The 27,383-nt window shown below is 50.0% G+C and overlaps 1 protein-coding gene across 1 annotated transcript in view; it reads right to left on the bottom strand.

Annotated features, from left to right (window-relative positions):
* EXOC4 (exocyst complex component 4) overlaps positions 1 to 27,383 on the bottom strand; it is a 395,846-nt gene that overhangs the window by 153,957 nt on the left and 214,506 nt on the right. Inside the window, exon 10 of the mRNA XM_077340354.1 lies at positions 17,226 to 17,322. Within this exon, the coding sequence (XP_077196469.1) occupies positions 17,226 to 17,322 (97 nt within the window). The remainder of the gene's footprint in view (positions 1 to 17,225; positions 17,323 to 27,383) is intronic.

The following is a 27,383-nucleotide window of genomic DNA, read 5'->3' as shown; positions in this document are numbered from 1 at the left end:
TGGCTATGTAAAATAACACCTTCAATGCTTTAGTACGTGGAACAGAAGAATCATAGAATCATAGAGTCGGAAGGGTCCTCCTGGGTCATCTAGTGCAACAACCTGCACAACGCAGGACACTCACAAACCTCTTGCTCCTCCACTGTCACTTGCCACCCCCTTGAACCTTCACAGAATCAGCCTCTCCGTCAGATGGCTCTCCAGCCTCTGCTTAAAAATCTCCAAAGATAGAGAACCCACCACCTCTCGAGGAAGCCTGATCCACTGAGGAACCACTCTAACTGTCAGGACCTTCTTCCGGAGGTATAGCCGGAATTTCTTATGAATTAATTTCATCCCATTGGATTTGGTCCGTCCCTCGGGAGCAAGAGAGACCAACTCTGCTCCATCCTCTACATGGCAGCCTTTTAAATACTTGAAGATAGTTCTCAGATCCCCTCTCAGTTGTCTCCTCTCCAGGCTAAACAGACCAAGCTCCCCCAACGGTTTCCAGAAAGTTGGGGGAAACATCTAGGTTCAAATACAGGAGCACCTTAGACACCAAGGAGGTTATCAGGGTAGGAGCTTTGGAGAGTCTAAGTGTCCTGTTTACAGACACAGCAGGCAGGCAAAAGCACTAATTTGCCATCAGAGTTTGTCAAAATCCCTGCCCAAAGTAAAAACGTCAGTCAATCCAGACTCACAGGTTCAAGAGGAAATCCAAGAGAAGAGTTTAGGAACGCAGGCCAGGGTCCAAGACGAGCGAACGAAGTCAGTGACTAACAGCCACTCTCTTGCTTGCGGCATTTAGCATCCTGCTAAGCACCTGCCAGCCACTTCAGCCCAGCTCCTGCAAACACTCATCCTCATTGCTGTTGTGGAACAGGGGCTGTGCTGCCAATCTGACACTGCACTTTCTGTCTTGCAGCTCTCTTCTCACCTTCTTATCCTAGAATAATAGAATCATAGAGTTGGAAGGGGCCATACAGGCCATCTAGTCCAACCCCCTGCTCTACGCAGGATCAGCCCAAAGCATCCTAAAGCATTCTTCTTACACTGTTCAGCTCTGGTGATGTGGGTGGTGGTGAACTGAATGACAGCTGTTGCCATCTCAGAGCTTTGTGCTTGCATTGCACTGGGACCTGGTTGTGAATCCATGTTTGGCTCCTCAGACTGCCTCCTCCTGCCGTGTCTCTGTCACCGGCTGTGGATCTGGATCAGAACAGGTGGCTGTTTCTTCCTTCGAGGAGTCCTCTGCATCACTTGAGTCTGTTGGAGCTGGCTGGTCCACGACACCAAGCTGCCTTTGCCAGACTTTTGAAAGCATATGCTCTAGAGCTGGGGTAGTCAACCTGTGGTCCTCCAGATGTCCATGGACTACAATTCCCATGAGCCCTGGCCAGCGAATGCTGGCCGGGGCTCATGGGGATTATAGTCCATGGACATCTGGAGGACCACAGGTTGACTACCCCAGCTCTAGAAAGCTTGTTGGTCTCCAAGGTGCTCCTGGACTTAAATCTTGCTGTTCTACAGCTGACCGATGGGACTACCCTCTGAAACAATCTTGCCTGCTTTGACCCTCCAACCCATTCTTCGGTTAAGGGTGTACGATAGCTGTGCTCCCCTGCTAGAACCTTGTGGCAAGATCAAGGTCACCTGAAAATTGTATTGGCATATAAGATACTACGGCAGGGTTGGCCAACTTGTGGCTCTCCAGCTCCAGGGAATGGTCGTCCATGGCCATCTGCTTGGGCTCCCTGTGATACAGGGTTTGTATCCAGACGATCTACTGTAGACCAACATGGAAGCCCTCTGAAACGATCTTTGTGCGAATAACATGAGGCTACTGTGAAGAAGAGGCATAACTGTTTCTATCCATTGAGCAGAAATGGCCATTTTTAACTACAGGGAATCAGAGTCAAGCCTGATAACAATGAGAAATGGCAGGCCTAAGACCTCCTTCCCATAGGTCTCTCAGGGTTGTTTAAATTTTCTCCAGCGGAACAATCTCCGTAGTCCAGAGAGCAATTATAATTCCAGGAAATCACCAGATCACACCTGGAGGTTGGCAGCTTCATGTTGCCCCTCTTTTAGCTCCATCCCTATGGAAAAAAGCTTACACTTTACTGAGATCCGTAACAAGGGAGGAGTGACCCAGTTCTGCATCTGGGTCAGAAAAATGAAAAGCATGCCTACTGGATGGGGGATACGCTTCTAGGTAACACTGTGTGTGAACGAGACCTTGGGGTACTTGTGGATTGTAAACTAAACATGAGCAGGCAGTGTGATGCAGCGGTAAAAAAGGCAAATGCCATTTTGGGCTGTATCAACAGGGGCATCACATCAAAATCACAAGATGCCATAGTCCCATTGTATACGGCACTGGTCAGACCACACCTAGAGTACTGTGTGCAGTTCTGGAGGCCTCACTTCAAGGACATAGATAAATTTGAAAGGGTACAGAGGAGAGCGACGAGGATGATCTGGGGCCAAGGGACCACACCCTATGAAGATAGGTTGAGGGACTTGGGAATGTTCAGCCTGGAGAAAAGGAGGTTGAGAGGGGACATGATAGCCCTCTTTAAGTATTTGAAAGGTTGTCACGTGGAGGAGGGCAGGATGCTGTTTCTGTTGGCTGCGGAGGAGAGGACACGCAGTAATGGGTTTAAACTACAAGTACAACGATATAGGCTAGAGATCAGGAAAAAATTTTCACAGTCAGAGTAGTTCAGCAGTGGAATAGGCTGCCTAAGGAGGTGGTGAGCTCCCCCTCACTGGCAGTCTTCAAGCAAAGGTTGGATACACACTTTTCTTGGATGCTTTAGGATGCTTTGGGCTGATCCTGCGTTGAGCAGCGGGTTGGACTAGATGGCCTGTATGGCCCCTTCCAACTCTGTGATTCTATGATTCTAAAACTTCATCCATACTCCAAATATTTCAAAGTTCCTTATAAACTGGTCTGTCGTCATCCGACCCGAGCTGAACCGCGAACTGTAAGGAATTTATGAGTCTATATTTCATCCTCGATCGGTACGTGTCGGCCGCGTTTCCAGCTCCGTACGAGATTGGTATCGTCCCTCGTCCGATTCGATGAGTACAGAACATTCCGAGCTTGGCTGTCGTCCAACGTCAAGGAGAAAGAACGAGGGATGCGAAGATGTAAACAAACGCTGACAGGATGTACAGAGAAAATGCATCACCGATCTATCAACGTGAGCGGTTTAGATACAAAACTGCATCTGTATTTAGCGATGAATGGCTCGGAAAATTAAAGGCTATCATTAAAGACAACTGGAAATGAAGTGGAGAGAAAATGGGGAGAAGGGAGGGCTTGGCAAACAATTTTGCACTTTTTCTGAAATTAATTTCCCCCTTTTTCCTGATTTTTGGTTTTTGACGGGGACAGGAAACAGGAAAACATGTTTACGGATACTTCCCACTCCTCCAGTAAGTTTCAGTGCGTTAAGGTCCGCTTGCACTGGAAAAATCCAGCCAAACGTTGAGAAGTGACATGGTGATTAATAATCCGTAACATTTTTGCACTCCAAACACGGGTTGTGGTAACCCACCTCATGGGCCTGGTATTCCTTGGAGGTCTCCCATTCAAATACTTGCCAGGGCTGACTCTGATTAGCTTTCGAGACCCAACAAGGTCAGGCTAGCCGGGGCCATCCGGGCTGCAGTAGGCCACGTCGCTGCGCCCCTCTGAATAAGTCCCTTGACAGAATCACAGAATCACAGGGTTGGAAGGGGCCATGCAGGCCATCTAGTCCAATCCTATGTGCAACGCAGGATCAGCCCTAAGCATCCTAAAGCATCCAAGAAAAGTGCGTATCCAACCTTTGCTTGAAGACTTCCAGTGAGGGGGAGCTCACCACCTCCTTAGGCAGCCTATTCCACTGCTGAACTACTCTGACTGTGAAAAACTTTTTCCTGATATCTAGCCTATATCATTGTACTTGAAGTTTAAACCCATTGCTGCGTGTCCTCTCCTCTGTAGCCAACAGAAACAGCATCCTGCCCTCCTCCAAGTGACAACCTTTCAAATACTTGCCACGTTCTGCTGCAATACAACCGGAGCACCACCACTCAGGTATGGGTGCAACCATTCTGACACCTGCAGATGCAGGAGCTTCCACTGTGAGGTGCCTTATCGGATGTACTTGAAAGGGGAGAGGAATCCAAGTGCGAGTTCTCTTCCTGTCAAATCCAGCAACGCTGAACAGACGAGACGGCACCTCCGCTTGCATTGCAGACTGGCACCATCTTGCTACGATGAGCCATCCAGAAGATCTTCGGAAGGAGACCAGATGCCTCCCAGCAGGTGCCCGAGGGTGTTCACATTTCCTTTCGCGGGTTGAAGATATGGGGGAGCATCTGCTGATGTAGCTGGCACTTTTTTTTTTTCCTTTTTGGTCTGCATTACGCATAAAAACAATCAGCAGCCTTCACAAATATGCAATCACCTCTTAATCGTCTTGGAGAGAAGCTTGGGAAGTCTACAGAAAGAAAAATACAACCAAATACAACCACACCACACATTGACAGGAGTGGATCCATCATTGCTCAGAACGAGAACGTCCTCTTGCGTTATTCCCTTGACATGAATGACACGACCATCGGTCCATCAAGCTCAGTATGGCAGTGGCTCTCCAAGGTTTCCCATCACTTTCTGCCTGGCCTTTTAAACTGGGGATACTGGGATTGAACCTGGGACCTTCTGCATGCCAAGCAGAGATTCTACCACTGAGATTCAGCCACTCTCCACAGCTCTCCAGGGTCTCGGGCAGAGTTCTTTCCCATCCCCTCCTGCCTGGTCCTTTTAAACTGGGGATACTGGGATTGAACCTGGGACCTTCTGCATGCCAAGCTGAGATTCTACCACTGAGATTCAGCCACTCTCCACAGCTCTCCAGGGTCTCGGGCAGAGTTCTTTCCCATCCCCTCCTGCTTGGTCCTTTTAAACTGGGGATACTGGGATTGAACCTGGGACCTTCTGCATGACAAGCTGAGATTCTACCACTGAGATTCAGCCACTCTCCACAGCTCTCCAGGGTCTCGGGCAGAGTTCTTTCCCATCCCCTCCTGCCTGGTCCTTTTAAACTGGAGATGCCGGGGATCGAACCTGGGACCTTCTGCATGCCAAGCAGAGGCTCTTCCACTGAGCCAGGGTCCCTCCATTGGATGGAATTCTCTCATGAAGCTGCCTCCTGCTGGTCCATCATGGTCAGTGATGCCAACAAACACTAGCTGAAGCATCCCCTCCTGCCTGGTCCTTTTAACTGGAGATGCCAAGGATTGGACTTGGAACCTTCTGCAGGCCAAGCTGGATAGCCATCTGACAGAGAGGCTGATTCTGTGAAGGTTCAAGGGGGTGGCAGGTGACAGTGGGTGAGCGAGAGGGTTGTGCGTGTCCTGCCTAGTGCAGGGGGTTGGACTAGATGACCGAGGAGGCCCCTTCCAACTCTGTGATTCTATTATTCTAAACTCCATCTCAACATCCAGAAGATGTTCCTGGCAGTTAGAGCGGTTTCTCAGTGGAACAGGCTTCCTCGGGAGGTGGTGGGTTCTCCATCTTTGGAAATTTTTAAACAGAGGATGGATAGCCATCTGACAAAGAAGCTGATTCTGTGCAGGCTCAAGGGGGTGGCAGGTGACAGTGGATGAGCGAGAGGGTTGTGAATGTCCTGCATAGTGCAGAGGTTGGACTAGATGACCCATGAGGTCCCTTCCAATTCTGTAATTCTATGATTATGATTCTCTCTGCCAGGCGGTATTTTATTGTATGCATTTTATCCATGTTCTAAGCTGCCTTGATCTCTGTACGGAAGACTTCCTGTGTAAGGAAGAGTTGGGAAGACTACCCAACATTCTTAATAACTACTGATATAACAAATTCCTCAGCCGGTTTTCTCTAGGGGATTAAGGGCCAGGATTCCTGTGCAAAGCCCTTTACACCGACTGCAGCCTCATTTTGCCTGCCAGCAGCGTGAGACCCGTGTCAGAACCATTTCTCCCATACAAGCTAAGACTGCGACCAATATGGACGATTCTCGGAATCCGCGTTGCTGGATGTGTCAAAATGTGGGTATTATTCAGTTTTGTGCAGAGTTGATTTCGGAAAAGGCAGAGGTGGCAGAGAGAGGGAGAGAGAGAGGGAGAGAGAGAACGGGTGACAGGTCGTCTTGATTTATAGTGCAGACAAAATGCCACCGCAAAACCTAAACTTGACTGATCAGATGTAGCACCTTCCCTGACATGATGGGAACATGACAAATGCATCCCGCACAAAAAAGGGAATTTTTGTTTCGGCTGCTTCCCGGGTGGGAGGGCAGGGGAGCTTTATTGGCTGCTGGGGGGTGGGTGGGAACAAACAGCCTAACCTGAAGGATTTTCATAAGCTGTCACCTCTAATCAGGCCCGTGCAGCAAGATTGTCAGCTCTCATAAAGCGTGCAGAACGGCACAAAAAAAAAATGAATCCTCCGCCTTGTGGAGGTGCATGCGTGGCTTCTAGTTGTGAAACACGTAGTCACAGATCTCCCCTTAGCGATATTCAAGCAGCTGGTTTCCTTTTTACAATATCCTTTGACGTTTCGGCGTCAACCAAATGGTTGGGGAGGTGAAGGGCTGGGATCCGTGGCTTACGAGGAGAGGTCGAGAGAGCTGGGCCTGTGGTTCTGCTTCAAAACAAGGACAAAAGACCAAGGACAGGCCCTGGCTGAGAATGGGAGTCATGTGGAAGCACCAACCGGCAGCAGCTCACAGGCCCCCTCTGTGGATGGCTGCCACAGTATAGTTACAGAAACACAGAACCATAGAGCTGGAATATGCCATTGTTGTTGTTGTTAGGTGCAAAGTCGTGTCCGACCCATCGCGACCCCATGGACAATGATCCTCCAGGCCTTCCTGTTCTCTACCATTCCCCGGAGTCCATTTAAGTTTGCACCGACTGCTTCAGTGACTCCATCCAGCCTCCTCATTCTCTGTCGTCCCCTTCTTCTTTTGCCCTCAATCGCTCCCAGCATTAGGCTCTTCTCCAGGGAGTCCTTCCTTCTCATGAGGTGGCCAGAGTATTTGAGTTTCATCTTCAGGAATGGGCCGTACAGGCCATCAAGTCCAGGCCCCTGCTCAATGCAGGGTCAGCCTCCAGCATCCATGAGCAGGACAGCCGCTTCTTAAAGACCACCAATGAGGGGGAGCTCACCATCTCCTTAGGTCTGACCCAGCAGGACTCTTCTGATGTTCTTATGAGGGTCTTGGCCTCTCTACCCTGTTGCTGGCCCACTAGAGGAGCTGGTTGGCCACTGCATGAGATACTGTAGTAGATGGACCATGGGCTTGATCCAACTCAGGTTCTCTTACGTTCTTATGGCCACTAGTCTGATCCAGAAAGCTCTTCTGATATTCTTATGAAGGCCTTGGCCTCTCTGCCCTGTTGTTGGCCCTCAAGAAGAATTAGTTGGCCATTATGCGAGACAGGAGGCTGCACTAGATGGCCTCTCACTGGTCTGATCCAGCAGGGCTGTTCTTATAAAAATACAGTGATGGGAGAGGACATTAGAGTAGTAGAAAATAACTGTTGACTACCGCACCCAGTCACAATTTGTAAATATCTGCATATGGAGAACAACATAACAGATGGTAGAACTCAGAATAGCATCCACTCCAGAAGAAAATGTGGAGACAGCAAGACAGTTTTGACTCCTCCGATAACTGAATCTCCTTAAATCCTGAACAAGGCTTGAGACGGCGATAATTAAGGGCCTCTTGCTCCCAGAAGAGCCCGAACAGCTGTAGATTGTCTTTACACTACCTCACTATGTAGCAGTGTGTGTGTTTGTGTGTGTGTTTACGGTTTTTATTGTCTGTGTGCGCGCTTGTGATTCTTGGCTGTGGTTACTTCACGTTGTTGATTTCATTTTAGAAGAAGAAGAAGAAGAAGAAGAAGAAGAAGAAGAAGAAGAAGAAGAAGAAGAGTTGGTTCTTATATGCCGCTTTTCACTACCCGAAGGAGTCTCAAAGCGGCTTACAGTCGCCTTCCCATTGCTCACCCCATAACAGACACCCTGTGAGGGAGGAGAGGCTGAGAGAGCCCTGAGATTACTGAAGAAAGAGAAGAGTTGGTTCTTATATGCCGCTTTTCTCTACCCAAAGGAGTCTCAAAGCGGCTTCCATTCGCCTTCCCTTTCCTCTCCCCACAACAGACACCCTGTGAGGGAGGGGGGCCGAGAGAGCCCTGAGATTACTGAAGAAAGAGAAGAGCTGGTTCTTATATGCTGCTTTTCTCTACCCAAAGGAGGCTCAAAGCGGCTTACATTCGCCTTCCCTCCCTCTCCCCACAACAGACACCCTGTGGGGTGGGTGAGGCTGAGAGAGCCCTGAGATCACTGCCCGGTCAGACAGTTTTATCAGTGCCATGGCGAGCCCAAGGTCACCCAGCTGGCTGCATGTGGGGAAGCGCAGAATCGAACCTGGCATGCCAGATTAGAAGTCCGCACTCCTAACCACGACACCAAGCTGGCTCTCATTTTAAGGACATCAGAAGAGCCCATCACCCAAAGCGGAAGCTTCCTGGTGCTGACTGAGCGGAAGCCATGACGGAAGCGCCACTCTCCACGTCACCTTCCGCAAGACCGAACACGGAAAACGGAGGCGCCGGGAGAGTCCAACGTTCCCCGCCCTTCGCGCGAGGGGCAAACAGACTGATGGCATTCCCGCCTCCGGGCTCACCCGCCTCTGCGTGGTGCTCCGCTCCTTCCCCGCAACCGTTTTTTAATTGCTGCTCGAGATTAATGAAGTGTGGCTCCCCCCCAGGAACCCTCGCAGCCTCACTGTGGGGGGACGAACGGCCTTTCCAGAGTGCTCCCGTATCTGCCTGTCTCTTTCTCGTCCTCGGCTCCTTCGCTCCCCCCCCCTTGCCCCCAGCCCCAAAACTGCAGACATCTGTTATCTAATTGTCTGGTCATAAACAGACTCCATAAAGCATATGTAAAAAATTATTATTACCCCGAAGAGCCGAGTGCCTTTTCAGACGCCAGCTGACGGCCGTAAAAAAATAAGGGGAGAAAACTCAGTGGGGCAGAACAAATGGCGTTCCGGGCTTGTCGGCCAAGGCCGAGGGTCCTCTGGGCCTCCAGCCTGCAGCTCGGGGTCCACCCCATTCCCTTCCCACCGACGAGACCCCCCCCCTCGAGCTATGGGGCAGGGAGCGACTCCTGCCTGGGAGGTTAGCGACCGAAGCAGATGTTACTTATCCATCGAGGGTGGTGGCAGCCACCCACCTCCCGTCACGAGCCTAATTTCCATCCTTCAGCACCTCCCATAATATCTAATCAAGGGGGGAAAAAATCAAACACGCGTATTCCTCGTCAAGCTGGGTGTCTAATTAGCTCTTCATGCATGTGTACAAAAAAAATAAAAATCTATTCCCAGGAATCAACTCCTTTCAAAAAAGCACTTTTCTGGGAGGGGAAGGAGGGGGGGGGGCGAATCTGCTATTCATTTATTATAGGCAAGCGGAGCCCCATTAAATGCTGGTAATTAATCTGGGCCTCCGTGCATTTCATTGGTCCTGCTGGAAATTTAGGCTGTCTACCCTGGGGACGCCACAGTCCTCCGTCTCTCCTGTATCTGGGTGAAAACTGGACTGTAAATGGGAAGGTGGGCATGTGGGGGGGGGGGGATGGGGGCAAATGCACCAAAGGTCCAAGGCAGTTATCTACTGAGGTTAAGGACATGATCAGACATGGCTGCCACAATGAGGGGTCTGCCTAAAGAGTCTGTTTGACTAATACTGGATCACATCCTAAACACACAAACAAGGATTTGGGCTGCCAGGGATTAACCTCCACTGCAGGGCTGCAGGATTCCCACCTCATTCTAGGACTGCTGGAAAGGATCCAAGTCCTAAGAGGTGGTGTCATAAAACCAGGGAAGGGGATATCCAGGCCATCTAGTCCCATCCCCTGCTCAAGGCAGGATCAGCCTCAAGCATCCAGGAGAAGGATCTGTCCAGCCGCTGCTTGAAGACCCCCAGTGAGGGGGAGCTCCCCACCTCCTTAGGCAGCCCATCCCACTGCTGAACTAGACTCCTAGAATCCCAGAGTGGGAAGGGGCCATGCAGGCCATCTAGTCCCACCCCCTGCTCAATGCAGGATCAGCCTCAAGCATCCAGGGGAAGGATCTGGCCAGCCGCTGCTTGAAGACTGCCAGTGAGGGGGAGCTCCCCACCTCCTTAGGCAGCCCCTTCCACGGCTGAACTAGACTCCTAGAACCCTAGAGTGGGAAGGGGCCATCAAGGCCATCTGGTCCAACCCCCTGCTCAATGTAGGAACAGCCCAAATCATCCTAAAGCATCCAAGAAAAGTGTGTATCCAACCTTTGCTTGAAGACTTCCAGTGAGGGGGAGCTCACCACCTCCTTAGGCAGCCTATTCCACTGCTGACTCTGACTGTGAAAATTTTTTCCTGATATCTAGCCTATATCGTTGTACTTGAAGTTTAAACCCATTACTGCGCGTCCTCTCCTCTGCAGCCAATGGAAACAGCATCCTGCCCTCCTCCAAGTGACAACCTTTCAAATACTTAAAGAGGGCTATCATGTCCCCTCTCAACCTCCTTTTCTCCAGGCTGAACATTCCCAAGTCCCTCAACCTATCTTCATAGGGCTTGGTCCCTTGGCCCCAGATCATCTTCGTCGCTCTCATCTGTACCCTTTCAATTTTATCTACGTCCTTCTTGAAGTGAGGCCTCCAGAACTGCACACAGTACTCCAAGTGTGGTCTGACCAGTGCCGTATACAATGGAACTATGACATCTTGTGATTTTGATGTGATGCCCCTGTTGATACAGCCCAAAATGGCATTTGCCTTTTTTACCGCTGCATCACACTGCCTGCTCATGTTTAGTTTACAATCCACAAGTACCCCAAGGTCTCGTTCACACACAGTGTTACCTAGAAGCGTATCCCCCATCCAGCAGGCACGCTTTTCATTTTTCTGACCCAGATGCAGAATTTTACACTTACCTTTATGAAATTGTTTTCCCCTCGCTTATTTTCACCCAGATGCTTTCCACTGTAGATATGCTCTCCTTCACTAGAATTTCCTGACATGTAAGCCCTTTCCTCACATACAGTGCCACTCCTCCACCTCTTCGATCTATTCTGTTTTTCCTGAACAGTTCATATCCATCCACCATTACATTCCAGTCATGAGAATCATTTCACCAAGTTTCTGTGATGCCTACTAGATCATACCTTTCCATCCCCATGATGATATGGGGAGATGGTGGTGGGCTTGCCCTGCTGCTGTTTCTACCTGCTGGCTCACACAGCCGCAGCAGCAGAGGGCATGGGTTTCCCTTTCTCCTCCACCGTCCATCCTCCATGAGGAGGGTGGAGGAGGTCTGTCCAACAGTGCTCTCTGTCTGAGATTTTAAAAACTTTCGGGGCTTTCTCCAAATCTAGGTGGGCGGGCACCCTGAATTTGTAGAAATCGTTCTGTAAATGACCCCAGCCTCCAGATTTAAGAATCTGCATCTGGGGCCGTGTCCAACCTGAGATGCAACGATGATATCCGGATGGCCAGACGAATGTGTCGTAAGTAGGAACCAGAGAACACAATGAACTATGTTATAGTTCTAAGTGGAAGGAGACCCTAGTGGCACTGACATTCTCGTCCAGAAGTCGCATACTTAGGAGATTAGTAACATGGTTGTCCCCCGGCTGAACGAGGGGTCTAGATAGGGTTTTTCGCCCGCCCCCTTTATATTGTTATTAATTGGTTTTAATAGTTTTATTGAGGGAACTATGGGATTTTATTGTAATCTATTTATTCTGTAAACCACTGTGAGCCCAAGGGGAACGGCGGTATATAAAATCAATAGAAGAAGAAGCAGAAGAGTTGGTTCTTATATGCCACTTTTCTCTATCTGAAGGAGGCTCAAAGCGGCTTACCCATTCCTCTCCCCACAACAGACACCCTGTGGGGTGGGTGAGGCTGAGAGAGCCCAGATATCACTGCCTGGTCAGAACAGTTTTATCAGTGCCGTGGCGAGCCCAAGGTCACCCAGCTGGTTGCATCTGGGGGAGCGCAGAATCGAACCTGGCATGCCAGATTAGAAGTCCACACTCCCAACCACTACACCAAAATAAATAAATAAATAAATAAATAAATAAATAAATAAATACATACATACATACATACATACATACATACATACATACATACATACATCCTACTTTGGTTCCTCTGTATGCATTTCTGTCTGCCCAAGGGCCTTCCTGAGAGCATGCCAGCTGGGCATCACGGCAGAGTACCACAGCTACGTCAGTCATGATGAAGTGCCACCTTTCTTGCAAACCTATCCATTGTCTTGACAGATACTACTGGTGGCATCGTGCCAAACAAGCCTTGTTACCCATCGTCCTCCGTCTCTGCTACAAGGCATGCCTGACTAGGACGGTTTCTCGGGCCTGGCCATTTCCCCCTCTCCCTGGCAGTGACTGATGGGCTAGTTGGCCAAAAGAGAGGGAGGGGGAAAGTAGGTTAAGATGTAGCCAACGCCATCTTTTCCACCCCGGTGTGACAAGCGCCTTGTACAATGCGGGGAGATCTTTCAGTCGTAAATCTTGCCCTAACTATTTTTATGACACGCATTATTTCCGCTGTCTACCCATCAGGCTGGTAATGAAACCAGAGTGTGTCAACGAAAATTGCGATTCCAAATCTGTCATCCGCGCTCGACGGGGGGGGGGGAGGGGGGCTGCGGTTTTGGGGTGCGGGAGAGGAAGAGGAGGGGAGGAAACGGGGACTTTTCATTCCGTCTGACGTGCTTCTGGAACGTCGGCGAGGAAGATAACATCTGATTGCCTGTGACAAGCTGACAGGAGCGCTAAAGACGCACAGCCAGAGCTACACGCCGCGGCGAAGCGGTCACTTTGGAGAGAGCGCACTCCCCCTACCCGTTTACCTTGGTTGTCATAGCATGGTAGCGAATGATTTTATGAAGCACGCTCGAAGGCAGAGAGAGTCTATTGACATGGCTGTCGTTAACGGCAAGCACTTTTTGCAGACACAAAGGGACGAGACGGATGGCATTGCCGACAGATTATTTATATATATGGCGGACATGGGTTTGTACATCAAGGCTTCTGGCGTGGGACACGAATCAAGGAATTGGAGGGCAGGATGAGGACCTCAACATACTCATCTGTAAATGGATAAAACCATCCCAGTCGAACCTCTAGTGAAAGATGTCTTTCTATACTACAAACCACAATTCTCCGTGACTGCACTAAAGGCAGGGAGGTCTAACGCTCAGAGCATCAGTTTAAAATTGGGGAGACCCCAGTTTTATCCTGGATGGCTTTGGAACAAGAGCAGGGGCAAGGGAGAGGGCGGGAAGGTAGATAAAACTAGTTTAAATTTGTAGGATGTCTTTAACTGCTCTTGCTTTTCTTACAGGAATCCTGAAAGTGCAGATCGGCAAGGAACGATTCAGAGCAATTTTTTCATCAGCGCAAGAAGCTGCCTCATACTGAATGACTGGTCTATCCAGGTCAGTATGCTCTAGTTAGATTGGTAGTAGTTCTCTATCATCTCAGGCAGTTTTTTCACATTTACTGCCTGGTCCCTTTATCTGAAGAAGAAGAAGAAGAAGAAGAGTTGGTTCTTATATGCTGCTTTTCTCTACCTGAAGGAGTCTCAAAGTGGCTTACATTCGCCTTCCCTTTCCTCTCCCCACAACAGACACCCTGTGAGGGAGGGGAGGCTGAGAGAGCCCTGACAGAACTGCTTGGTCAGAACAGCTCTATCAGGGCTGTAACAAGCCCAAAGATCCAGTAGGTTTCAACTGAAACTGACCAATAGCGTCCACTGGCGGGAAGATCCATTGTTCATCCTTATCCATTGTTATTCCTCTCTATCTTTATGAAACAGCCTAGGGGGTGGGACGTGTCCGGCTGTCCAAGTTGGAATAGGGCCAATCAGGGTGCAGCCAGCTTTGCCCTGGTTGTCCCTGCCCCTGCAGCTCCCACCCTGGACTCTAGGCTCTTTGTTCTCAGATTCCTCAGTGCCTGGAGCCAGCAGCAGGTAAGGGGAGAGGGCCCTGGGCAAAGGGTCATGGTGGAGGGCCTCCTAACGAGGCCCTCTTGGCCTGCTAGGCTGGGCCTGCTAACAAGGGCCTCCCGGCCTGCTGATTGCTCGTTAAGGATTGCTAAGGAGCTCTGTCCCAGCCCTGCTAACGAGCTGCCCAGCCCCAACCTGCCCCACGATCTGGCTGCGAGCTGCCCCCAAAGACCACCTTAAGCTGCCTGGCTGGAGTCCAGGGGAGGGGACCCTTTCAAGGCCCGTTCTTAGGAATGGGTTTTGAAGCTAGTGAGTAAGTTGGGTTTTCTCCAGGGATTTCTCAGTGCAGTTTTGCCTCTTGTACCACCACAGTGAGATCCTGAAAAAGCAGGGATAGTCAACCTGTGGTCCTCCAGATGTTCATTGACTACAATTCCCATGAGCCCCTGCCAGCTGGCAGAGGCTCATGGGAATTGTAGTCCATGAACATCTGGAGCAGGGGTCTTCAACCCCTCTGTCTGCGGCCCGGTACCGGGCCATGGTACCGGGCTGCCAGCAGCTGCGCCTGACTTCCCCCCCCCCGCAGTGAGAGGGGGGAAGAGGCAGGTGCGGCCGCTGGCACGCCAGCAACGCAAACGCGCATGCGCGGAGCCGCCGCGCATGCGTGTTTGCGCCCCCTGCTGGCGAAAACGCGCATGTGCGGCTGTTCTGCGCGTGCACATTACCGCCACCTAGTGGCGAAAACACGCATGTGCGGCAACAGCTGCTGTGGCCGGGCTGGCGGCTCTCTCCCACCCTCGGAGGCAGTCCCCGACTACAAGAAGGTTGGGGACCGCTAATCTGGAGGACCACAGGTTGACTACCCCTGTGATAAAGGGCTGATTGAACTCCCAGCAGTCCTGGCTTCCTTGAACCCACGGATCTAACACCCAGCTCACCGGATTAGAAGCTGTCCTTCTTAGCCACTATACTGCGCTGACTGGGGATTCAACTTGAGACAGGCTTCGTTGCAGGGCCTCCCAAACCCACTCCTTGGTTTTCTCATTTGTGAAGCCTTGCGCAGGTGTCATTCTTTTGCTTTCCCGCTCACGTCCAAAAGCCAGGAGACGACGTCAGCTAGCAGGACCCAGGTAAATCTGATCCTTTGACGAGTCATATTCGGAAACGGCGCTCGAGACCAAAGGAGTCACGTCGGCAGTGAGCCCGAGCAATGGCTGCCAATGGGGACGGGAGAGGTTTGAGCGGGGCTGGAAAAGCCGCACAAGACAAAAGGCGGAACTCAGTCAGCTACGGAGGAGGGAAAACGAACCTCCTGCTCGTTCTCTCTGATGACGGGAAGAAAATTAAATCGCCAGACTGGAAGGCGGAAGGAGGGAGATTAAACTCCAAACGGGTTTCTAATAAGCTTTGTGTTCTCCCCCTTGCTCGACTCAGGTAGCCCCGGGGTCCCGGCAGCCCCTGGTGCGTTTCCAGCCAAGCATCTGTAGTGCATTTCAACCGCTGACACTCTGCTTCCGAAAACATCGCCTGTCTTGTAAAGTTTAAACCGTCTCATCTCAAAAACGGCTTACCTCGCGAGCGGTCGTGGTGTCGGATCGTGGCTTATGAATCATAACTGGTGCTGAATGATAAACCGTTTGCCACGAGCCACGGCTCAAACTCCCCACCCATCCCCTGCTCCCGATCAATAATAAATTACATTGTTTCGTGTCAAAGAGGGTCAAACGTGCAAACAAACCCAGCCGGGGGGCAATCGAGATTTCGGGACTCCGGAGGCTGCGTCAGCAGCAAGGTTACCGAGGACTCCGGCGCAACTCTTTAAAAGAAGCATGCGCGTGCATTGCAAAACTTGAGATAGGCGTAAAATGACCAGAGAGGATACAGTTCCCGCAAATGTCCATTTTGTTTGATTAAAGAAAATACAGAAGCGCTCCATTTGAGTATCCCACGAAATTTAGTTTATTTATTTATAATTGGATTTGTTATTTATTTATTATTGGATTTGTATGACCGCTGCTCCCAGAACTGACTCACGGTGGCTTACAATTTTGGTATACAATCCATGCAGTAAAAATACCCCCCCCCCCCATTAACCTGTTAAAAACATTCTAAGACTCAACCCAAACTATGACAAAATACAGTTTAATTTCTGTCCCGCACAAACCCAGTGGGTGGACCAAAGATGGCCGATGGACATTGGGGTGTTGTCACTGGGGACCTGTGGAGTCAAGCCAATCTAATACTGGCCGAGACTCTAAGGGGAGAGGGGAACCCGAGCTTAATTCCCGGGACTGCCACCCGGCTTCAGGCAAACGCAGTCATTTTGCAGTCCCTGCGGAACTCGGAAAGCTCCGACAGGGCCTTGGCCTTACACACATTCAGACACCAACAGAAAGAATTGCTCTTGAAAGCAAAACACTCCTGCACACACAAACATGTCTTGCCATGCTGATCTATGCAGCAACTGTTTGCTAACCGAGATGGAAACCTGATACGGTCCAATCAATTCTTGCAGATTTGACCAGTGGCTGAAAGGTCAAATGCAGGCTGCATGTTTCTGCACTCCTTGCTCAAGGTTTCCTTTCTTATTCCTCTTGCCAGCAGTCTTGGCCCTAACTTTGGCTCAATAAAACCTTTTCAGTGTTAATTAAGGGTGGGTAGCACTGGCCAAGACATCCTCTTGCAACCGGCTTATTTGAAGGGCCTCGGATGCGTGCCGAATAATGCACTTTAAATCTTCTTTGAATGCACTTCAGCCATCTTGGATTTTCCCATTTCACACAGTAAATCTGAGTTGTAAAGTGCACCAAAATTAAAGTGCATTATTCAGCAGATGTGAAAGTGCCTTATGGTTGAAAGTGCATTATTCAGCACATGTGAAAGTTCCTCTCTGGTCACATTAATGCAAATCTATTTCAGCTAGGCAAGGGACTGCACAACCCTGTCTCCAAGCCATTCCAAACCATGTTTACTGCCTACCTCTCATGGCTTCTGAGATTACATCCTGTCCTTCCTCCCACACTTCTAAGACCAGAAAAGAGTTTCAATTACTGAATCTCGTAGTTTCACTGCACTCTGTCAAACAGCCCAAATCTTTGCAATGGAAAACAGTTGTGTGAAAACATCTCGGTAATGAACATCTATGTACAATGCCAAGAAGAAGGATAAGGCCTTACCTCAGAAGGGGATGGAAGATGACAGTGATGTTTCGGGCTCCCGGTTTGCAGACAAACTTAGTCCCCCCGCCTTCTATCAAGTTGTCATCGGGGCCTCCTGAAAGGAAAAACACACAATCCCCCGAAATATTAATTTGCAAACAGTGACCAGGTTAGCTCTCCTCTCTCCCCCACAGCCACTTTCCATATGGATAATTCTGGGTGAGCCATTAACTCTCTCTTTCTCGCTCTGTAGTAAAGTAAGAGATTGCTATCTTGCTATGTCCTACCTCTGAAGAGGCCATCCATTGTTACTGGAGAAGCATCAGGGTTACCGGTCTGTTTCCGGGTCAGGTTCAAGGTTTTGGTTTTGACCTTTAAGGCTATACACAGCCTGAGTCCTACTTATCCGAGGGCCACTTGTCTCCTTATGCCCCCCATAGGGCTCTTCGCTCCGAGGGTATGAATATGCTGGCTGTCCCGGACCCCAGGATGTCTTGCCCCCTGCCTGGTGGAATGAGACACCAGAAGAGCTGAGAGCCCTGACAAAGCTCTCTGGGTTCTGCAGAGTCTCCAAGTGTTCACTTGAGGCCAGGACGGTGCCCGGAGTTGTGATCTGTGGATCCCACCCTACTTTTGACAATCAACACCCGCAGGGTCATTTTGTCGGGGGTTATCAGCGTGGATTTAGGAGAACTGAAAACTGAGTATGCCACCATCTGTCCTCTGTTGTATGGGGTTTTTTTATGGGGGTCTTATATTGTGATCTTATTGTTTTATCTTGTGAACCGCCAGGAGACGGCCTTTGTCGGGAGTGGCGGTATATAAAATATAAAATAAATAAATAAAAATGACCAGACCACATTGGCCAAGCAGCCTGGAATGTTCACAGCTGCAAGTTAACATTTGTGCTTTGCTTCTGTTGTTGGTTCAGATTTTTGCAGTACATAACATACATAGAATTATAGAATTACAGAGTTGGAAGGGACCTCCTGGGTCATCTAGTCCAACCCCCTGCACTATGCAGGACACTCACAACCCTATCGCCCATCCACTGTCACCTGCCACCCCCTTGAGCCTTCACAGAATCAGCCTCTCCGTCAGATGGCTATCCATCCTCTGTTTAAAAATCTCCAAAGATGGAGAACACACCACCTCCCGAGGAAGCCTGTTCCACCGCTCTAACTGTCAGGAACTTCTTCCGGATGTTTAGACGGAATTTCTTTCGAATTAATTTCATCCCACTGGTTCTGGTCCATCTCTTTGGGGCATCTGTCCCTCATGTGCCATAAAGACTTCAGACGTAGGAACATATGGCTGAACACACTTATAAACATTTCCTGGATACGTTTAGGAAACATCGGGAAGGATTGCTCTCCAAAACTTCCTTTAAACATTTGCAGCCATTTTCCTCTTCCAAATCTGCACAGATGACAGAATCTAAATGCAGTGTTAGGAAGACACATCTCTTTCTATGCATTTCCATTCAGGTGTGTGTGGGGGGCCATCTTGGTCCGAAGCAACAGAATAAAGCTGGAGCCACAAAGTTGAATTCTGGGTATATGCTTTAATGTCCATGCTCATGAAGCAGGGCCTCCAGGGGTGGCCAACCTGTGGCTGTCCAGATGTCCATAGACTACAGTTCCCATGAGCCCCTGCCAGCAGGGGCTCATGGGAACTGTAGTCCATGGACATCTGGACAGCCACAGTTTGGCCACGCCAGGACTAGAGAATTCTAAGGTGGGTTTATATGCTGTGCCAAAGACACTGCTTAACCCCTTGCTTGGTCCGAACTCTCTTCCAGGCTACGTGATCAAAGTCATCATTTTGCCAGAATGACCAGATTGTTTGCTTGAACAACTCAATTGTTTCCAAGCTACTTTGCTAACACAAATCTGTGCGCAATCACTGGGAAACACACCACTGTCCATTACTGGGGCCCAACAAGTACCCGGCTTCCTCGCGGAAAGCCTTCATATTCAGCATTCCAGGAAGTGCGGCTTTCTTGCCCTTCCCAGAAATCTCGTATTTGTACCCAGGTTCGCGTGTATTTATTTTTCATAGCTTTACGGCCCCCCAAACGGTTATGGCTGCCTTTTATAGCAAGCGGGAAAGCCTTTAAAAATGTTTTCCAGCTGCTGGAGGAAGACAGAATCGCCGACTTGCTGATTTAATTTGTCTGGTAATAAACTACAAGGCTCCTTATTGGGAGGGCTGGGCTAGGAGGGGAGAGGAGCTGACAGAGGTAGAAGTTTCATCACAAACTTAATGATCTCTCCCCCCCCCCCAAACTCACACACCTGTCCCCCGGCGCTGTGCTCTCGACCAATTGCTGCCCACCCGAATGTTCTTTTTCGTGAGCGAGCGTCGAAAGACGGGTCCATTAGCAACGGAGCCGAAAGTTCCTGTAACAGAGCCCGAAATGTCAGCCCTTGGCCAGGATCGAACGCATGGGAGAGGAGCGGGCCATGCTAAGGCAGCAAGAAACGCCGTGAGTATTTTAAAGTGGAACAAGCAGAGGCGACACCCGCTTGGCCACAGACACACCCCACAAAGTGCCTGCGAGCCTCGCAAAAGAAGAAAGCCCATCTCTTGGCCCTCGGTGGTCGGACGGACTGTCTCAATCCGCGGCTCGCAAACTCTGCGCCTTGCCGGGAGAGCGGGGTAATCAGATGATTAGGAGCTCTTGCGGGGGACGCCATGCGGTGGGTCGGCATAATGTGCAGGGCTGATGCGGCCTCCTTCACACCGGGCCGTTTCCGCTGCTGATTTGCACTAGGCATTCCGGAACGAGGCAATCAGGCCCAACGTGGGGCCGCAGCTGAGGCTGGCCGTTCCTTCGCCGCAGGGTTTGTTACATGGGGCTCGCTCCCTGCCGCTCAGAATGCCCGCCCATGCCAATGACCCAAGCGGGAAGAGGTGGGCTTTTCTGGAGACTTGTTCTGACTGCTGTGAAGGCACGGTCAGCTTATGGTGACCCTGCAAATCTTTTCGAGGGAAGAGACTAACAGGGGTGGTGTGATGACCCTGAGGACGTGCACCTCAGACGACATTGAAGCAGACTCAGGGCTTTCCATGGAGATGAATAAAATTAGCTTTACTGGAAGTCTTAAGGAAGCATCTACTGGAAGTGGCCATCACAGAACATACACTGTTGGAGACATCTCCTGGAGTTTTCCAGCGTCCTCCCTCCTTCCCCAAGAGGTTTGCGTGCCAAATGGGGTTCTCAGAGTGATGCAGAGTTATCTAAGGATGAAGTGAATCCAAATTTCAAACGCCTTCACACTTGCCTAGCAAGGTTGTTCACATTCTGTAGTGACACCAAACAGTACCTCTCACCGGAGATAAGAGAAACAGCTACGATCACGGGAGGGACAAAGGCTGGGGGAACGGGAAGCTGTAAGAGTCACAAAAAGGCATGCTGGACTCTAGAGGCTGCACCTGTGTGTGGGCACTGGCTTGAGCGCTGCCGTCAGCAGCGCCCCTCCCTCCCCATGCCATGGTGCTAGCAGCCTTGGGTTTCCATGATTGCCAGTGCACTGGAGTGCGCAGCCCTACAACCCCCTTTAGGTAGCTGAGGTCGCTGCCACCAGTTTAAGATCATAGAGTTGGAAGGGACCTCCTGGGTCATCTAGTCCAACCCCCTGCACCATGCAGGACACTCACAACCCTCTCGCTCCTCCACTGTAACCTGCCACCCCCTTGAAACTTCACAGAATCAGCCTCTCTGCCAGATGGATCTCCAGCCTCTGTTTAAAAATCTCCAAAGATGGAGAACCCACCACCTCCCGAGGAAGCCTGTTCCACTGAGGAACCGCTCTGACTGTCAGGAACTTCTCCTGGATGCTTAGATGGAACTTCTTTTGAATTAGAATCATAGAGTTGGAAGAAACCTTGGAAGCTGAGCAGAGGAGGCCCTGCTTAGTGCTTGGATGGCAGACTGCCAAGGAAGGCCAGGTTCACTGTGCAGAGGCAGGAAAGGGCAAACCATCTCAGTCTGGCTCTTGCCTTGGATACCCTACCGCAGGGGCATTCGCTGGCAGGGGCTCCTGGGAATTGTAGTCCATGGACATCTGGAGGGCCGCAGTTGGACTACCCCTGCTCTACAGCAAAGATACCAGTTCTGCCACCTGCTATGTTTACACAGTGCCCATCCACACAACCACTGGAAGGCTTGCCAGCACGGCAGGGCAGAAGAAGGTTGGCCATGGTCCTTCACGTGTCTCTTGCCTTGGATACCCTACAGCAGGGGTAGTCCAACTGCGGCCCTCTAGATGTCCAAACACTGGCAGGGACTCCTGGGAATTGTAGTCCATGGACATCTGGAGGGCCGCAGTTGGACTACCCTTGCCCTACAGGGTCATCACACGTCAACTGCAACTGCAAGTTCCCTACCTTTGCAGAAGCCACGGATGTTGAGATTTTTAAGGGTGACATTCCCCAAGGTGATGGAGGGGGGGGGAGGAAGAGGAGAGGTGGGCAATTTATTCATGTATGCTATTCATTGTAATACGTGCAGCTCATCCCGCTGCCGTCTATAAGTCTCCTTTGAGTCGGCTCGTGGCTTGAAAATGCCCAGCTTTGCCGCTTTGGTGACGCGTCTGAAGTTCTAACAAGTGGTTGTCAGAAGACCGGTTTCTTCTCTTCGGTTGTTTTGTTGTTTTGGCTGCTAACAATCCTATTTAAATCCCTTATCCTGGTCTAAGAGGTAAGCAATGTGAGATGGTCTCCTCCACCCCCACCCTCCTTCCCATTGTATTAAAACATTTAGTACCTCTCCAGAGTACAAATTCCTTCCAATTATTCTAGCCAGCGGGATATGGAGAGGGGAGAGGGGTTTTTTTTAGAATGAGAAGCATCCGCGCCAGGAGGGAGCAAGCCAGATGCAGGATGTGATTGGCGGTTCCGCCGCCCTTTGAAGTCTGTCAAGGTGTTCTCTGGAAGCTGGGAATTAGATTCCATGTGCCCATGCGCCCCCTTTGCCATAGGAACTGTTTTGTGAAGAACATCAGGCCAGGATCCAACTGTTCATGCTTCTCCTAACACGTTGGGATTACACGTAAGGTGTTCTGCTGCCAGCTACCCAAAGATGGCAAATGGGCTGCATCAAGAGAAGCATCACATCAAAATCACAAGATGGCCTCGTCCCGCTGAATGCCACACCTGCGGTTCTGTTTGGAGTTCTGGAGGCCTCACTTCCAAAAGGATGTGGACAAGGTGGAGAGGCTGCAGAGGAGAGCAATAAGGATGCTTAGGGCTGATCCTGCGTTGAGCAGGGGGTTGGACTAGATGGCCTGTATGGCCCCTTCCAACTCTATGATTCTATGATGAGCCAGGGCCTGGGGACCAAGCCCTAGGAGGAAAGGCTGAGGGATCTGGGAATGTTCAGCCTCGAGAAGAGCGGGTTGAGAGGGGACAGGATGGATCTCCAGCGGCCCTCCAGCGTTTACCATAATAAAAATATTGAACTTTGTCCTGCAGGGTTTCTCAGCGTTAATGTAGCATACTATCGACTCCAAGACGTTCGGTGCAGAGGTATTCCTGTGCTGACGTCCCCATGACTCACCTCACACTCTCTCCAGAATGCTGCCACTAATTGAGATCCACCACTGTATGAATTCCAATAAATTGCATCTCGCTATTTCAAAACCTGATTTATTACTTGCTCGTGCAGGCTTGAGGGGAAAGGGGGGGGGGCCTCAACAGAACCAGTTTTGCAGGTGGCGCAAAGGGCCACATTTTGATTGGACTGTACTTTATCATTTGATCAGCGTGTCAAGGCAGACATGAAAAGCGCCTTTCAGCTCCCTAAACCTGCTTAAAATTCAAACTTCCCTCCACCTGGCTCAGCGCTGGGCAGACGCAGCTTCAGCGCTGATTAATGCATCTGTCGGCCCTCATATATTTACTATTTGAGCTAGGCGCCCTAAAATCCCTTTCCATGCCAAATCCTCACACAGGGGCAAATGCTGCTGCCCAGCATGAACACAGAATCATAAAGTTGGAAGGGGTCAGTTAATGTGAATGAATGAATGAATGAATGAATGAATGAATGAATGAATGAATGAATGAATGAATGGATGGATGGATGGATGGATGGATGGATGGATGGATGGATGGATGGATGAATGGATGAATGGATGAACGGAGGGAGGGAGGGAGGGAGGGAGGGTGACAGAGAGAAGGAAGGAAGGGTGACAGAGAAAAGGAAGGAAGGAAGGAAGGAAGGAAGGAAGGAAGGAAGGAAGGAAGGAAGGAAGGAAGGAAGGAAGGAAGGAAGGAAGGAAGGAAGGAAGGAAGGAAGGAGATTGGACACACAGGAGGGATGAGACACACAGGAGGGAAGGAAGGAAGGAGGGAGGGAAGGAAGGAAGGAAGGAAGGAAGGAAGGAAGGAAGGAAGGAAGGAAGGAAGGAAGGAAGGAAGGAAGGAAGGAAGGAAGGAAGGAAGGAAGGAAGGAAGGAAGGAAGGAAGGGGAAATTCAATTTACAGACAGAGGCCTGTCTGTAAACACTTTCTTCCCCAGTGTTTGCAGAGACCACAAACATCTCCTTTTTGTTTTTAAATTGACACCGGCATAACACTTTCTTGGATGGGAGACTTGGGTATCTTGGGAAAGGTAAATCAACCAATATTTTGCAGGCTAGATACACAAAAACAGAATGAGAAGGAAACCGTTTTTTAAAAAAACCCATTGTGTACAGGGGGGAAATATTTAAAAGCAAAAACAAAAAACAGAAACTGGCATTCAAAGAACTAATTAGGAAGGGGGTCTTTTTGGTTTCTATACTGTAGAAGAGCACAATTGCATACAGAATGAAACCAATAAAACTGAAAACCTATTCAACATTAGTCCTCTGAGTACTCCAAAGCTCGTTCTTTTGTTCTTTTGGAACACAAAGGGCTTGTTTTAAAGCAGCTTCTGGGTTTTTTAAAAAGTTATTTAAAATAGGGAGCTCTTGTTGAGCTCCATAAAATTTGCTGGAAGGGTATCAAACGGGAAACTCAAAGAAGAAAGCCAAAAAAACAAAAAAAACAAAACAAAACCTAAGCAGGATGGCATTCGGGGGGGGGGGGGATTCACTTGCCCCCCTAAACAAAAAGCTGCCGTTTTTCTCAATGACAATTCTTCAGAGAGGAGCTAATACTCAGCTACGTGAAGTGAACAGGCATTGAACAGAATATGCCAGAATGTCTTTGCTGATTCTCCCCCCCCCACACACACACACCTTTGTCCTGCTAGTGCCCGCTGCATTTAGGTTTGCAGTGGGGTTTCTCATAATATAATAATATAATATAATGTCAAATATGTAGCCAAGTAGGTATGATGGCTAAATATTAACATCTAAGTTTTCAGTCCACTGAATCCCACTGGGGAGAGGACCAAGGGCACTGTCACGGCTCCCTGGAAAGCCCAAAACTTACAACCCCTGGGGAGAGAGTTCCACAGTTTGGGGGCTACAGTTGAGAAGGCCTTGTCCAAGTGGATGATGATGATGATGTTATCCGTTCAGTCGTGTGCGACCCTTGGCGATTCTATAGGAAAGTTTTCTTCATTCGTCTCTCTCAATGACCGTTGTCCAAGTTGGCCCCTGCCTAATCTCAGCAGGTGAGGGCGCCAGAAGCAGGTCCTCTGAAGATGACCACGTTGGTTGGACCGGTTCATCAGAACCTTCAGGTATACTGGTCCCAAATCCCACCAGGCTCCACTATTCAGCACCAGTACCTTGAATTTAGGATGCTCAGGGATGCTTAGGGCTGATCCTGCGTTGAGCAGGGGGTTGGACTAGATGGCCTGTATGGCCCCTTCCAACTCTATGATTCTGTGATTCTATGATTCTATGAATGGTGTCTGAATACAAATGGGTCGCCAGCATCTCCTGGCAAAAATAAATGCCCAATTCAGAAAAGCAAGCCTCAACCGGCAACCTGCAAACCTGCCTCCCTCGTTGTGTCCTAATCGTGCAAACAGGGTGAGGGAACAATCAGCAGGTCCCCCTGCATGGATAATCTTAGGAGGATTATATGGAGCAACTCCAGACTTGGCATGACAAACACCGAAGATTAAAGAGCTTTGTGGGTCACAGGGAATACTAAACCCTCCGGGGGCTGGTTTAACAAACAGCTCCCGATGTTGGTTAACTCGCCGGCCTTCGACAAGCTCAGGTCTTGCTTGAAATGTTCCATCGAAGAAGAAACGCGAGGAAATCCTGCAGGGCGACTCCGAGCCGTGATATCTCTATCTCTCTGCCACAAGAACGACAAAGAAGACTGCAACGCCCCAAAAGAGGGGAAGGGGTGCGCGTGTGTGTGTCTGAATTAATTCATTACGAAGTAATGTGTACACAGAATCTGGGTAATAATATGGGTATTTCCCAAAGGGAACTCTCAACGGATTGTATTTGCCAGCGGAGCACAAAACACGACGCCGCACACCCCATCTGCGGCTGTAAAAGATCAGATTGTTCAGAACTTCGCCTGTCAGGCGGCATTAGTCAACCTGTTCATCCACAATCGTGTTCCTAGGGGGCTCTGGCCCACCTCCCCATTCCATCGCTTTGTTGTGCCCGAGATTCAATCAAAGGGGCATTAGGCGTCCAACGGCTCCGGCTCCCTCACCGCATGAGGAAAGTGTGAGACTCCCGTGTTAATTTGGTTACAAGCTTTAATCCTTGCATTTCAATGCGGCGGCGGCAGGCCCCCCCCTGAAGACTCCGCTCGCCGATAATGCCAAGATGCCGCCGCTGGGGGGGCTTGTGTGGAAAAGAAATCCAAGAGCCACAAGACCTGAGATGGTAACTCAAGCTCTCTGCTGTTATTAGCAAACGCAGAAAAGAAGTCAGAACGTTAATCACACGATTCCCTGGAAACACGGCCAGGGATTTGGTAACGTTGTTAGTCTGGGAGATGATCCTAATGCCGTGCTTAATCGAAACCGGGGCGGCCACGGACGAACCTGCAGACTTTAATAAGAACCAATTTCGGAAACGTCGCTATGTCAGAAGCTCGCTGAACCCTAATTTAGTAAACTCTTGGGGAGGGGGAAAGTTTATTTTCCCGTATGTTTGGGCCCGATCTATACCAAAGGCATGGGGAGGGGGGCTGCTCCCACCCTACGAACACGGCTCGTATATAACGGGGCCTTCCGAAAGCCACGGTGCCTTAATTCCCCCCTCCCTTCTTTGGCTATTTTTTGTGATATTTCGAGGAGAAGGGCAGAGGAGCAATGTCAGCCAGAAAAGGAAGCATCATTTCTTTGCTTATTCTGGGGCTGAATGAAAAGCAGCACGAGCAGGGGGGAAGGGGGAAGGAGCTCCAACTCCTCTCATCATTGGGGTTGCCCTCCGCTGTCCTTTTCCCAACATCATACAACCTCAGCCTAGCCTACCTTACACGGCAGAGAGGAGAGCAAATGGAAGCTGCCCCGGGTCCCCAAAGGAAGGAAACAGACCCAGAAATAGTTATAGGTTCTCTCCAAAGAGCCAGTGTGGTGCAATGATTAAGAATGGCGGGCTCCAATCTGGAAAGCCGGGTTTGAATCCCCACTCCTCCCCATGGCGCCAGCTGGGTGACCTTGGGCCAGTCCCAGTTCTCTCAGAGCTCTCCATTGTGCAGAGAGGAAGGGAAGGCAACTGGAAGCCACTTTGAGAGGCCTTTGTGCAGTGAAAAACGGGGTACCTTCAAACGGGGAGGCAAAGGAATTCACAAAGCAGTTCTGCCAAGCCCCGATCGTGAGGCATTAAGTCGAGATGGGCTGAGGAGTCAGACATTTTTGAGGGTGTTAGAAGTTTTATTTCGTTTTATTATACCGAACTTAACTGGTTGTAAATAGCCGCGAGTCGACTGGCCCAAGAGTGGCCTCCTTGGTCCTGGCCCCGACCTAGTGGAATGAGCTCCCGGGAGAACTGAGGACCCTGACGGCACTGGCAAAGTTCCAAAGTGCCTGTAAAACGGAGCTCTTCCGCCAGGTCTTTGGTGGAGGCCGGGTTAGCAAGATCAATGGGGCCCCCCTCAAGTCCCGCTATAATATCCAGCCCACCTTTGTTAGTTGACTGCAGGAAGTAGGAGGGATCTTGTCATCTCAATATAATTTAGATGTGTGTTGTTTTTTAGGATGGGGATTTTATATGTAACTCGCCTTGAGTCCAAGCAGGAAGGCGGGCTAGAAATTAAATGAAT

The sequence above is a fragment of the Paroedura picta genome, chromosome 5 (assembly GCF_049243985.1).
Source record: "Paroedura picta isolate Pp20150507F chromosome 5, Ppicta_v3.0, whole genome shotgun sequence".
In the NCBI taxonomy this organism is placed as follows: Eukaryota; Metazoa; Chordata; class Lepidosauria; order Squamata; family Gekkonidae; genus Paroedura; species Paroedura picta.
This window is presented reverse-complemented; position numbering and strand designations above follow the sequence as displayed.